The 14033-nt window shown below is 42.7% G+C and overlaps 2 protein-coding genes across 7 annotated transcripts in view; one reads left to right on the plus strand and one right to left on the minus strand.

The window, feature by feature from the left end:
- LOC111977888 (ataxin-2-like protein) overlaps positions 1-4757 on the plus strand; it is a 65711-nt gene extending 60954 nt beyond the window's left edge. For 4 of the 6 annotated variants that reach the window (XM_024007661.2, XM_024007659.2, XM_024007662.2 and 1 more), the window contains exons 20-24: positions 242-368; positions 589-698; positions 1056-1229; positions 1907-2081; positions 4033-4757. In XM_024007661.2, coding sequence (XP_023863429.1) covers positions 242-368; positions 589-698; positions 1056-1229; positions 1907-2081; positions 4033-4082 — 636 coding nt within the window. In that variant the 3' untranslated portion in view covers positions 4083-4757. The remainder of the gene's footprint in view (positions 1-241; positions 369-588; positions 699-1055; positions 1230-1906; positions 2082-4032) is intronic. The other 2 variants (XM_024007663.2, XM_024007664.2) reach the window with 2 other exon arrangements.
- Positions 4758-6398: 1641 nt separating this feature from the next.
- adprh (ADP-ribosylarginine hydrolase) lies at positions 6399-13072 on the minus strand. Its single transcript, XM_070448690.1, is given in 7 exon segments — positions 6399-6597; positions 7448-7559; positions 7562-7597; positions 12034-12113; positions 12115-12222; positions 12737-12772; positions 12774-13072. Coding segments are annotated over 7 exon segments (846 nt in total). The 5' UTR covers positions 13049-13072.
- Positions 13073-14033: the final 961 nt, after the last annotated feature.

Consider the following 14033-nt stretch of genomic DNA (forward strand, 5'->3'; position numbering starts at 1 on the left):
TGGGTGGGAAGGTGTGTGGAGAAGTGGGTGAGTGTGGGTGGGAAGGTGTGTGTTTGTCTGTGTCTATGGCTGTACTGTGGGGGGGCCAGACCTCAATTTCCTATCCCCAGAGTTTTGAATCGAACCGCCTCCCTTTGCCTTAGTGGTTATCCAGTTTTGGTCATCATAACTGTAGCAGTCAGATACTGAAAACAATGTCTCTGTCTTTCTCTATGTATCTCAAACGCTCTCCCTTCCCCAGCCGATGTACTCCATGCTGCAGGGCGGTGCGAGGATGTTGGGCCAGGGAGGGAGTCACCCCCAGGCCATGGGCCCTCAGTTCCCYGGCCAAGGTGAGGGGCCTCTGGTGCCACAGCAGGGTATCTATGGTGAGTCCAAAACTGGTTGGATCCTGGATTTAGACTGGATCATTGTTTTGGGGGTARCCTAGTCCAAGATCTGTTTGCTGTTTGTGCTGTATAGCCAACCAACGACCATAGGAGTTGTGTATGCAGCACAAACAGATCTTGTACCAGGCTACTGGATCATTGTTTTGGGAAATGTACAATGGAAAGTGTCTTCAGCTCTCTCTTTCTCGCCCCTCTCTAGCCCCACAGCCGTTCTCCCATCACCAGGGTGCAGTGCACCAGCCCCGGCCCTCCAGCACCCCTACGTGTAACCAGCCTCCCCCTCAGCAGCACGCCCCCAGCCCTGGACAGGTAAGACCAACACCCCTCATCCCAGCTTCAAATCTCACCATCCCTCTCCGGAACGCATACCAGTTCTAGAACATACCCCTTTTTGTCTTGCCCACGTTTTTTTTTATCGACATACAGCGTTGTTGGGCATTTTGAAGGTCCGTGTTAAAGGTATACTCGGACAGCGATGGGACAAGTGGGCTGACTTTCAATACAAAGAGCGTGAAGCAAGAGATGAATCTTCTCGACTGTTGTCGTCACACAGCTATCGTCTTTGTTTCACACTACTACTCGTGGTCACGTCATATTGCTGAGTCTGAGCTTTTTTTCTTCTAAGTTTATCCTATGCTAATGATTTCCTTCTCCATCTCTGCCCAGTCGGGACTCCAAACCCAGTCTCTATATCACTCCGGGCCGCTCTCAGTCCCCACCCCCCCTAATATGCCCCCCGGACAAACAMCGCCCCAGGGCTCGTTCCCCCTTCAGGGCTACAGCCTGCATGGCCACCAGGGAATCACGCACACGTACCCCGGTCTGGGGCAGATAACACAGGTACATTTACACTGCTGGAGTTACATTTTGCAACATGACATTTAAATGTGCCTTTGGAAAACTCCATATTTCAGCAATTGTTTTTTATATAACCCTGGTTATGACTGTAACCAGAGATAATAATGTTGTTGATTTTATCAGGAATTCCTCACTTTTCTGACAGCATCCTTTATTCTTTCATAACTGAAAGTTGCTAACCCACAAACAGATATCCTTCTTTTTCTGTGTTGCATATCTATTCGAAGCTGTCAAAAATGTATTATCTAATGCCAGATTTTTAAAGTAAACAACTTTTGGAAGATGTGAAAAAAAATTACTCAATTCCATCCAAAATGGGTGGCAGGTAGCCTAGTAGTTAAGAGCGTTGGTCCAGTAATCAAAAGGTCGCTGGTTCAAATCCCCGAGCCGACTAGGTAAAACGTTTGTCTCTGTGTCCTTGAGCAAGGCACTCAACCCTAATTGCTCCTGTAAATTGCTTTGGATTAGTCTGCTAAATGACTAAAATGAAAAAGCATAACTGTCCATCAATTTCTATGTCCAAGCAATATGGAATTTAGAGTGATTGTAAGAACGAACACAATGTCCTAATGTTTATATTTAGGCAGATCATGTCTTTTTACCTGTGTTTTATATATTGTGTGACACATTTGATGTATGTCCCTGGTCCCTCTCCGTAGGCTCACGTCCAAGGGGCCATGCAGGGACCCCACCACCAGGGCCAACACGGCCACCCGCAGGTAGTGATGCTCCAGGCCCCGCCCCCCCAGCACGGCCTTGGACAAGTCTCGCAGCACCCCCAACACGGCCTCCAGCAAGGGGCCCACCAACACTTCTACATAGGACATCCACAAGGTATGAAGGTTCCCTAAGCTTGTATTAATGCAGAGAAGGGGACCAGAGTGTTATACTAGAGGGGCGACATTTCCGCAGTGCAAAAAGACCGGGGTTTGGGAAGTCAATGGTAGAAGTGAAAAATTCATCCTTAGTTGTAACTTTCTCTAAATCTAAAGGCACAACCTAGATTTGATTCAATGCGTGGGTAAAAGTAAGCCGGTCCGGTACGGCGTCCCTGCAAAATAAATAGTGGGGCTACGCTGTATYGGTAAAACGTGAGCCGATCACAATTAATACAAAATACCAAGAAAACTAGGCTATTACATCATTATTTTACATTACCGCATGAAATGAGTGAATTCACTTGAAACCGGGTGGTATACGCTCCAACTTCCCAAGGCAGAGATGAGTGGCCGAGACGTGCGCAGAAAACAGTGGATGCAATTCAATTATACAATCGCTGAATGTCATTACAATAGGCATACAGTACCAGTCAAAAGTTTGGACACACCTACTCATTCAATGGTTTTTCTTTATTTTGACTATTTTCTACATTGTAAAATAATAGTGAAGACTTCAAAACTATGAAATACCACATATGGAATCATGTAGTAACCAAAAAAKTGTTCAACAAATGAAAATATATATTATATTTGAGATTCTTCAAAGTAACCTCGATGACAGCTTTGCACTCTTGACGAACCTAAGCACACAGCCAAGACAATGCAGGAGTAGCTTTGGGACAAGTCTCTGAATGTTCTTTAGTGKCCCAGCCAGTGCAGCGACACTCCTCATCCAACCTGACAGAGCTTGAGAGGATCTGCAGAGAAGAATGGGAGAAACTCCATAAATGCAGATGTGCCAAGCTTGTAGCGTCATACCCAAGAAGACGCGAGGCTATAATCACTGCCAAAGGTGCTTCAACAAAGTAAAGGGTTTATGTAAATGAGTACTTATGTAAATGCAATATTTCCATTTTTGCTTTGTCATTATTAGGCTGTAACGTAACAAAATGTGGGAGAAGTCAAGGGGTCTGAATACTTTCCGAATGCACTGTATGTACAATTATATAACATTGAGGTCCTTGAAAATGACAATTAATTTCTTGAAAAAGTCCCTGAAAGTTCTTGAATTTGACTTGCCAATGTCTGTATGACCCTGCTTAAAGTTAAAGGATGTATAGTCCTAGGCCTATGTTGTTGTATAGGTAGAGTTATGGGCTAATTTGAATATATTCACTTTTATATATTCCTCTCAGTACACATGTGGAACTGCATGAAAATCCTTTTTTATTTTTGTTTCAAAACATTTTGAAATGTTTATCCTAATGTGACACATTGGCCCCGTTTATTTATAGAAAGACCATATATGAAATWAATAGGGATTCGATATGTAATTAAGCGAGCTTGTGTGTCTCGTACCAGTAAGAAATTAAATGTACTTTCACCCCTGATTCAATGTCTTAAGTAGCTGAACATGTCATTACTATAACCTTGTGAAAGTTAAACTGACACGTTTACATTTGTCAAAAACTATAGCGAATAAGTGCCTTTTCGTTTGACGGGTTTGCACATGCGCAGTTCGGCGYGACTCCGTTGGACCCCATGGTGTGTTTTTGCGCATGAGTTTCGCTGCCATGACATCACCTACAAGCGTGATCTGGGATTTCTATTGGAGAAGCAGTATCTGGACTTCTTCGCATATATATTGTCTTGTTGTTGGCCGTTTATATAGAACTTTCCTAAAAACTGTAGTTATAAATGCTGGTTTCTAATGTGTTTTGTGATGACTGTAGTCGAAAAGTACTTTTGTAATATTTTGTCTAAAGGTACTATTACATCCTCGATAAATATCAAATAGGTGAATGGTGCCCTTTGAACTGAAACACCACTACTCATCTTATTTTTTGGTCCATAGTAATATTGTGTTAATCGATACTCAATTCTTCCTTCTGTTTTTTCCCCTACAGCGATGCAGGTACAGACGCACCCCTCTCCCTTCCACCTTCCTGGAAACTGAGCTCCTCTGTTCTCCCCTCCCAAAAGAACTGTCCCTCTGTAACGGTCCACCCCCCTCGCCCTCTGGACATGACCACACCCAACCAAGAAGTGACGCAATCACGTGACACAGTGATGGGCTTGCAGGGAGAAGCGGCAAGACCTCATTGGTCAGCTACACTTCTCAGCTTCATCGTCGCTAAAGCCTCGGTTATAGCCCAACTGAGGATGATGATGATAAGCGGCGCCAACAGAAGCCGCACCCAATCCAAACCTTCGTCCCGTTCTCTCTTCCAGCTCCTTCCATTTTAAAGACAAAAGACACGACCACGTGAGATCATCATAGTGGAGAGAAAAGACATGGACGCCAAACGAGCGAAGGACACAACGTTTGACAACATCAAATCGCTTTGAGACTGACTCCTTTATAGTTTAAGTTCCTTGATATTGGGCGAATGGACAGAAGAAATACAAACACTTACTCAGAAATCGTTGAGTGTTGCAAAAAGGAGGATTGAACAGAACGGCATAAAAGAGGAGATTGGATTTTTACTTTAACCCGGTATCAACCCACCCTTCCCCTTTCCTCTCTCTTATAGCGAATTATGAATAATAATAATAAAAATATGGAAAATACAAAAAAAATACTTTAAACTACAATGACCAAAAAATAAAGTTTTAAACTTAACTACAGAAACATCTTGTTTGTTGAATGTATTACTTTTTTTATTGGAAGAATGTTAGTTAGTCAAGTCTTATCTCATAATAACCACAATGTTACACCAAAGGGAAACCATTTGTAAGACACATTTCAATGTAAAGAAGACACTAACAAAGTAATCATGTCATTTAAACAAACAACCAAATGCAGTTCCCACAGTTAAAACCGATTTTTAAGCAGTTCTTACGTCATGGGTATCCATTGTCCTTTGGTCACTTAAGAGGTTTTTGTTACACTTTTACTGGAGTTTAGTGTTTACCGTTTAACACTTGGCAGCTTAACAATTAACATTCACACATAAACATGTCCACATTATATGAAGCGTGGTTGCAAAATGACAGTCCAACCCAGAGTTCTTAAATGTTCACAATTTATGTAGTAATTTATGCGTCAAAAAATGTATAGGGTATCGTGATATAATTTTGCCAATTTTATATTGATACTGTGACTGAGTATCGATTTGCTAGGTAGTTAACGTTAGCTAGTGCTAGTCGGCTGTACTTCTCATCACATAGCTTTTTCTCCATMTTTTTAAAATAGTGAGCCAACATGTTTTGAGCACTTATCTACAAAATTTGCTTTCTCATGGCTCTCTGGTCCCTCTGCAGCAGACATATAGTGAGCAATATGTTTGGAACATCAAATCGCAATACATATAGAAGAATCGCAATACGTATCGATACCGAAGTATCGTGGTAATATCGTATAGGGAGGTTCCTGGCAATTCCCAGCCCTAATTTAGCAACGGTTATTGTAAATACAGTGCATTCTGAAAGTATTCAGACCCCTTGACTTTTTCTACATTTTATTACATTACAGCATTTTTCTAAAATTGATTTAAATAGTTTTATTTCCTCAATCTACACACAATACCCCATAATGACAAAGCAAAAACAGTTTTTTAGAAATGTTTGCAAATGTATTAAAAATAAACAACGGAAAGATCACATTTCAGACCCTTTACTCTGTACTTTGTTGAAGCACCTTTGGCAGCGATTACAGCCTCGTGTCTTCTTGGGATGATGCTACAAGCATGGCACACCTGTATTTGGGGAGTTTTTCCCCATTCTTCTCTGCAGATCCTCTCAAGGCCTGTCAGGTTGGATGGGGAGTGTCGCCGCACAGCTATTTTCAAGTCTCTCCAGAGATGTTTGATTGGGTTCAAGTCTGGGCTCTGGCTGGGCCACTCATGGAAATTCAGAGACTTGTCCCGAAGCCACTCCTACATTGTCTTGGCTGTGTGCTTAGGTTCGTTGTCCTATTGGAAGATGAACCTTCRCCCCAGTCTGAGGTCCTGACCACTGTGGAGCAGGTTTTCATCAAGGATCTATCTGTACTTTTCTCCGTTCATCTTTCCCTCTGTCCTGACTAGTGTTGCAGTACCTGCCGTTGAAAAACATCCCCACAGCATGATGCTGCCACCATCATGCTTCCCCCAAGGGGATGGTGCCAGGTTTCCTCCAGACATGACGCATGGCATTCAGGCCAAAGAGTTCAATCTGTTTCATCAGACCAGAGAATCTTGTTTCTCATGGTCTGAGAGTCCTTTAGGTGCCTTTTAGCAAACTACAAGCGAGCTGTCAATGTGCCTTTTACTGAGGGGTGGCTTCTGTTTGGCTACTCTACCATAAAGGCCTGATTGGTGGAGTGCTGCAGAGAGTTTTCCTTCTGGAAGGTTCTCCTCTCTCCGCAGAGGAACTCTRTCAGTGACCAAGTCTTGGTGGTTTCAAACTTCTTCCATTTAAGAATGATGGAGGCCACTGTGTTCTTGGGGATCTTCGATGCTGCAGACATTTCWTGGTACCCTTCCTCAGATCTATGCCTCGACACAATCGTGTCTCGAAGATCTACRGACAATTMCTTCTACCTCATGGCTTGGTTTTTGCTCTGATATGCACTGTCAACTGTGGGACCTTGTATAGACAGGTGTGTTCCCTTCCAAATTATGTCCAATCGATTGAATTTACCACAGGTGGATAACAAGTTGTAGAAACATCTCAAGGATGATCAATCGAAACAGGATGCACCTAAGCTCAATTTCGAGTCTTATAGCAAAGGGTCAGAATAAGGTAATGTTTTTTTTTGCAAACATTTCTAAAAACCTATTTGCTTTGTCATTATGGGGTATTGTGTGTAGATGAATGAGAAAAATAATACATTTCAGAATAAGGCTGTAACGTAACAAAATGTGGAAAAAGTCAAGKGGGTCTGAATACTTTCCGAATGCACTGTACTCCCTTAATTTATCATGTATTGTCAATGCTCAATAGCCTCTTGTATGACTGAATCCTCCTCCTCATTGTGCGTGGGTGTAGACTTTATATGTGTCCCAAATGKAWCCCTATTCCCTATATAATGYCCTACTTTTGAACAGAGCCCATAGGGAATAGAGTTCTATTTGGGATGCAACCTTGCTCTTGATCAGTGGGACRGAACCATTCCCTCCAGGCATCTACGTTGACATGACAGTTTTTCTATTACACTGTGACAGCGCCACACAGGATCAATTGACTTCCTACCAAGCGTAGTTACTTTTGGGCAAGACWGAGTACAGCGATAATGCATGTGGTTAAGACAGTAAAACATTAGAGTCTCATTCTCTCACTCACAGTTTCTCTCACACATTTTCTCTCTTCGTCTCCCCCTCAGTGCTTTATGGATCGTACTTGTCACCTCCTGTGTGTKACAGGGCGTAGAGCTTTTCAGCGCTGCTCTCCAGCCGCTCCCTGTACTCCAGGTGGGTGTAGTTGCCGGGCGGGACGCCCTCCGTGCCATGGAGCAGCAGCAGGCGATCACTGCCGCACTTTCACTGTCACCTGGAATTGGGGGAGAAGTAGGTGAATGGGGGAGTGAGATGGATGTAGAAGTGAATATAAAATAGATGAGGGAGGAAGAGGCAGATAAAGGGAAGGAGGAGGGGCGAGAGAGATGTGTGTACAGTTATGAATCAAGTAGATGGAGGTGGGTGAGTTACTGAGGTGAAGTTATGTGGAAGTGGATTCTAATGCAACCATGTGGCCTGGGGTTGGTCTTGTAGTTTGTGCCACTGCTGTCAGTGYTCACAGTTACAAATATGTCCCACTCACCTTCTGGCACACTCTTATATCTTTCCTATCTCCTATTGACTGGCTAGCTGTCCAATAAACACCCAACAATTATTAAGGAGTGAAAAGAAATATGGTTTTCAAAAATGTRCACCCAATCTGAATCAAACGCACCTCTTATTTGGGTTTGATTAGTATGGCGGGATGTTAGTATGGCGGGATGGTAGCATCTCACAATTGGATTTGCAGGACCTCCTCCAGACAAAAAAAGAAAGCTAAGTAGCATTATGCCTTCTCATTGCAGTCGCTGTACTCTTTATATACAGGAGAACTATCGCCTTGTGGTGAGGATAGCAGAGTTGCAAACTTGGCTTCAGACGCAATCGTTAGGCAAGGGCAATTTAAGTGTAGGAAAGGATGATACAGCGTTTGTGCCACCAGTAAATACAGGTAGTATTGYTAATCCCTCTGCACAGTTTCAGCCAGACAATTTTCTCATGGCTTCTGGAARGAAATGCTTTCGGCATGCACAACCAGTGTCGCTCATTCTGCAGATTTAGAAACTTTTCAACCGGTTTTCCCCACTAAGCAACAAGTCTGATTCAGAGCCTGAGCCATCTCAGGTCTCTCCTCCACCCGTTACGGGGTCTGAGCCGCCGAAGCCTCCCACCATTAGCTCTGACAAATTGAAAACCCTAGTCATTTGCGACTCCATTACCCGCAATATTAGACTTAAATAGAATCATCCAGCGATCATACATTGTTTACCAGGGGGCAGGGCTACYGATGTAAAGGCTAATCTGAAGATGGTGCTGGCTGATGCTAAAACTGGCAAGTGTAGATGGTATAGGGATATTGTTATCCACGTCGGTACCAAGGATGTTAGGATGAAACAGTCAGAGGTCACCAAGCGCAATATAACTCAACCGCTGGTTGAAAACTGTTTTCTGCCCCTCCCAAAAGATAGAATTTGTACATAATTCATAATTGAGTCCCTCTATCTGGGACTCCCCCACAAACAGGACCAAGCCTGGCCTGCTGAGGAGTGATGGACTCCATCCAAGCTGGAAGGGCACTCTCATCCCATCTATCAACATAGACAGGGCTCTATCTCTTCTAGCTCCACAATGAGATAGGGTGCAGGCCAGGCAGCAGGCTGTTAGCCAGCCTGCCAGCTTAGTGGAGTCTGCCACTAGCACTGTCAGTATAGTCAGCTCATTGAGACTGCCTCAATCTAGGTCGGGCAAAACTAAACATGGCGGTATACACCATAGATATCTCACTGGTAATAAAGACCACCTCCATTCCTGTCAATATTGACAGAGATTGTGATAATTTCTATTTTTATTTTTACCTTTATTTAACTAGGTAAGTCAGTTAAGAACAAGTTCTTATTTTCAATGACAGCCTAGGTGGGTTAACTGTCTTGTTCATGGGCAGAACGACAGATTATTTTACCTTGTCAGCTCGGGGATTCGATCTTGCAACCTTTCAGTTACTAGTCCAACRCTCTAACCACTAGGCTACCTGCCGCCCCAATATYTCACATCTCAAAATAGGACTACTTAATGTTAKATCCCTCACTTCCAAAACAGTCATAGTCAATTAACTAATCACAAACTTCATGTGATTGGCCTGATTGAAACATGGCTCAAGCTTGATGAATTTACTGTGTYAAATGGAGGCCTCCTGGTTACACTTGTGACCGTATCTCCTGCGCATCCCACAAAGGCRGAGGTGTTGCCAACATTTACGACAGCAAATTTMWATTTACCCTCCAAAACAATTTTYGTCTTTTGAGCTTCTCGTCAATAAATCTTCTCAGCCTACTCAATCACTTTTTATAGCTACTGTTTATAGGCCTCCTGGGCCRTATACAGCGTTCCTCACCGAGTTCCCTGAATTCCTATCAGACCTTGTAGTCATGGCAGATAATATTCAAATGTTTGATTTAAATATTCACATGGAAAAGTCCACAGTCCCACTCCAAAAGGCTTTCGGAGCCATCATCAACTCAGTGGGTTTGTCCAACATGTCTCCGGACCAACTCATTGCCACAGTAATAACCTGGATCTAGTTTTGTCCCGTGGAATAAATATTGTGGATCKAAATGTTTTTCCTCGTAATCCTGKACTATCGGACCACCATCTTATTACATTTGCAATCGCAATAAATAATCTGCTCAGACCCCAACCAAGGATGATCAAAAGCCGTGCTATAAATTCTTGGACAACCCAAAGATTCCTAAATGCCCTTCCAGACTCCCTCCACCTACCCAAGGATATTGGAGTACAAACATATGTTAACCGCTTAACCTTGCTTAACACCCTAGATGCAGTTGCAACTCTAAAAACAAAAATATTTGTCACAAGAAATTAGCTCTCTGGTATACAGAAAATACCAGAGCCCTGAAGCAAGCTTCCAGAGAACTGGAACAGAAATGGTGCTCCACCAAACCGGAAGTCTTCCGACTAGCTTGGAAAGACAGTACCGTGCAATATCGAAGAGCCCTCACTGCTGCTCGATCAGCCTACTTTTCCAACCTAAATTTGAGGAGAATAAAAACAAACCAAAATAAATGTTTTATACTGTCACAAAGCTAACTCAAAACCAGCATTCCCCAAGAGAGGATGACCTTCACTTGAGCGTTGATGAATTCATGAACTTCCTCGACTAAAAGATTATGATCATTAGAAAGCAAATTACGAACTCCTCTTTTGGATTTGCGTGTTACTCCAAAACTCAGTTGTCCTGAATCTGCATAGAACTGCTAGGATCACTGGAGTTTTTTAATCCTATATCTCTCGATACATTCACGAAAATAGTCATGGCCTCTAAACCTTCCAGCTGCTTTCTGGACCCTATTCCAACTAAACTACTGAAAGAGATATTTCCTGTGCTTGGCCCTTCTATGTTGAACATAATTAACTGTTTCCTATCCWCTGGATGTGTACCAAAGTCACTAAAGGTGGCAGTAATAAAGCCTCTCCTGAAAAAGCCAAACCTTGACCTTGCCAATATCGAATCTCCCATTCCTCTCAAGATTTTGGGAAAAAGCTGTTGCGCTACAACACACTGCTTTCCTGAAGACAAATAATGTATACGAAACGGGTTTAGACCACATCATAGTACTGAGACTGCACTTGTGAAGGTAGTAAATTACCTTTTAATGGCATCAGACCAAGGCTCTGCACCTGTCCTCGTACCCCTAGACCTTTGTGGTGATCGGTTGGTCTACAAGGACAAGTTCTTGTCTGGTTTAGATCTTATCTGTCGGAAAGATATCAGTTCGTCTCTGGATGGTTTGTCCTCTGAAAAATCAATTGTATGTTTCGGTGTTCCTCAAGGTTCTGTTTTAGGACCACTATTCTTTTCACTATATATTCTACCTCTTGGTGATGTCATTCGGAAACACAATGCCAACTTTCACTGCTGGATCCAGGGCATCCAGGGATGACACACAGCTGTACATTTAGATGAAACATGGTGAAGCCCCAAAATTGCCTACCCTGGAAGCCTGTGTTTCATCCATAAGGAAGTGGATGGCGGAAAATGTTTCTCAATCTCTACAGAAAGTCCTGTGAAGTAAACAATGCATGGAATGCGAGTATAAAAAAAGGGGCCCAAGAGACCACACAAACCTTAATTTAGTTTATGTATTTCCTYAATTCAGACAGTGTTGCCAATATTGTCCTTTCTAAGATGGCCAACAAGTCACTCACTACCAAGAAATTGTGACATAAAAACACGTGTCACATTCCCGGCGGATCACATTGCATTGCATCAACCAATGGTTGCATGCCACGTCCTTTACTGCACAGTCAAGCATGAGATTGCTATATCATATGATGTGGTTAGCTGAAATTTTAAACAGCTATCCAGATGTTGTWAGATCTGGCATGCATCAGCAATGTAGTCAGACAGGAATGCGGCCAAACCATAGAGATCGATAGAACTCATCTTTGTATCTGTGCCATTATAGCGTCTGTGACAGCATGGCCATTGCTATTGAGGCAATCTCCATTTTGAAGTAGTCAATTTTCTTCACGATTGGCTGATATCTCCTGATGACCCAGTTGGAAGTCCCACCCAGTTAACTACATTAAAATGGTGGAAGCCCTCAATGGCGCTGCCTATGCTAATAGGGCCTTTTGGCCACTAGAAGCCTCTATCATTCTCTAAGGCAAAACACTGCACTGTGAACTGACCTCCATGGAAGCCCCCGCGGCTCATCAGCTCCTCCCAGTCTGACCCCGCCCCCAGCAGGGCATCCAGGGCGATCATTGGATCCMTTCAGGCTGAAGCTCTCATAGACCTTGTCTCTCTCTGCCGGCCCATAGGACGCCGGCCAAAGCACGGGGCCTGTCCTCTCGGAGAGGCCTCTCAGCTCCAGGTACCTATGGAGGGGAAGGGGGTCATAGAAGGGGATGGAGGTGTGGGGTGAAGTTGCCCCTAGATAATAATCTTGGGTTGGTTTTTGAATTTTACCCACTAATGGTTAAGGTTAGAATTGGGGGAGGGGAAGCTGATCCTAGATACCTCTGGGGAAACGTCACTCCAGAGCAGAYATGAATGCTTTTACATTGATTTAGTTTTTTAATTCCTTATTTACTGTACATCAGCATGTAATTAATTCCACCTTTCAGCCAACTGCCTTGACTTGCTGAGGGTTATGGTTTGAAATCATAAGCTAAGATCTGTATCCATCCACATTATTGAAATTGAATGTTGCCCGTCACTTGATTCTGTATTGTACTGTATAAATGTCATCCAATGTTATTGACCTTAACATGAAAAAAGTGTCTATTGAATTAGCAAATAATGAACTTAAAATGATATGGCAGCTCAACCAAAACACACCCGCCCCCTATTGATTTTCATGTTATCATTGATGTTATTGGTTATTCTTACCACTCCCACTTCTCATTAAAGTAGCCCCAGTCTCTCTGTCTCCCTGACAGCAAAGCCCTGCGATTGAACAAAGCTCTTGGAGATTGGACAGGCCTCCTTGACCAGGCCCAGCCCCCAGGTCGTGATTGGTCGGCGCTGGACGGCGTACGAGGTGAAGAGCGCCGACGCCACTGCACCGAGGAAACCGGTCGGGTGAGGGTGGGTCATCCTTCCTGTTTACACAGCAATGGCCACCAGAGTGGACAGCTGCTCTGGCCACAGGTACCTAGAAAGGGAGATATGTGGTGGTGGATCTGAACATAGTAGGTGCATGTTTGACTACATTGTGACCCAATCCCTTACACCCATCTCGAATGCTCAGGAGATATATATGTAACTGTCTTAATTACACTTTGAAATATTGACCAAAACCAAAAAATCAAAGAGTCAAAAAGTAAATAATGTTCAACTGTATCAAAAGCCTTGTAAAAGTCTTCAAATAAAATAAAGCTATCTTCCATAATGTGCTCATGTGTAGTCTATCAAGTTCAATACTAGTCAAATATTATTACTACATGTCTGCCCTTCATAAAACCAGACTGGTATCATCAATGATGTGGTCAAGACCTTTAAGTCTTTCTGCAAGATGGATGCAAGTATCTTTCCATCATTGTTCTTAATGTGATTGTTCTACAATTTTCTAACATCCTAGGATCTTTGTTTGGTTTGGGGATTACAGAAATGAGGCCTTGTCATAGAACAGCCAGGTCCCCTAAATCAATTGCCTCCTTAAAAACATTAAATATAAATTCAACAATATCCTCCTGAAATATGTATAGAATCCACTAATAAGGCCAGCGTTCCCTGGAGATTTGTTATCTTTTAACTTGCTGATTAATTTATTTCTATTAATGAAATTAAAAAATGTTTCACAAGACTTTTTAATGTCTTCATCTATGAATTTTTGCATAATATTTGACAGAGTCTAGAAAGGCAGATATGTCACTAGTAGGACAGACATTACTGGTGTAAGATTACCATAGAATTCTGAACATATCTTTGGGGTTTTCATTTTCTTTGCCATCTATATTAAGCTTATGAATAGAGGTAATTCAAATTGTCAAAGTATTTTGTTTTTTTCACCTTCAACCATCTCCTTCTTGATCTTACAAATGCCTTTGCTCTCTCTTCAAACATTCGGTCCATTTCTAGCTGTAGGAAATAACTGACCCTTTCCTTCTTCATTAAGGACCTCCATAGAGATTAGAGAAAGTATTTCCCAAGTTGATCTTCCTCTCTTTTAAATTCAGCAATTACT

The sequence above is a fragment of the Salvelinus sp. IW2-2015 genome, linkage group LG18 (genome assembly GCF_002910315.2).
Source record: "Salvelinus sp. IW2-2015 linkage group LG18, ASM291031v2, whole genome shotgun sequence".
NCBI classification, from domain to species: domain Eukaryota; kingdom Metazoa; phylum Chordata; class Actinopteri; order Salmoniformes; family Salmonidae; genus Salvelinus; species Salvelinus sp. IW2-2015.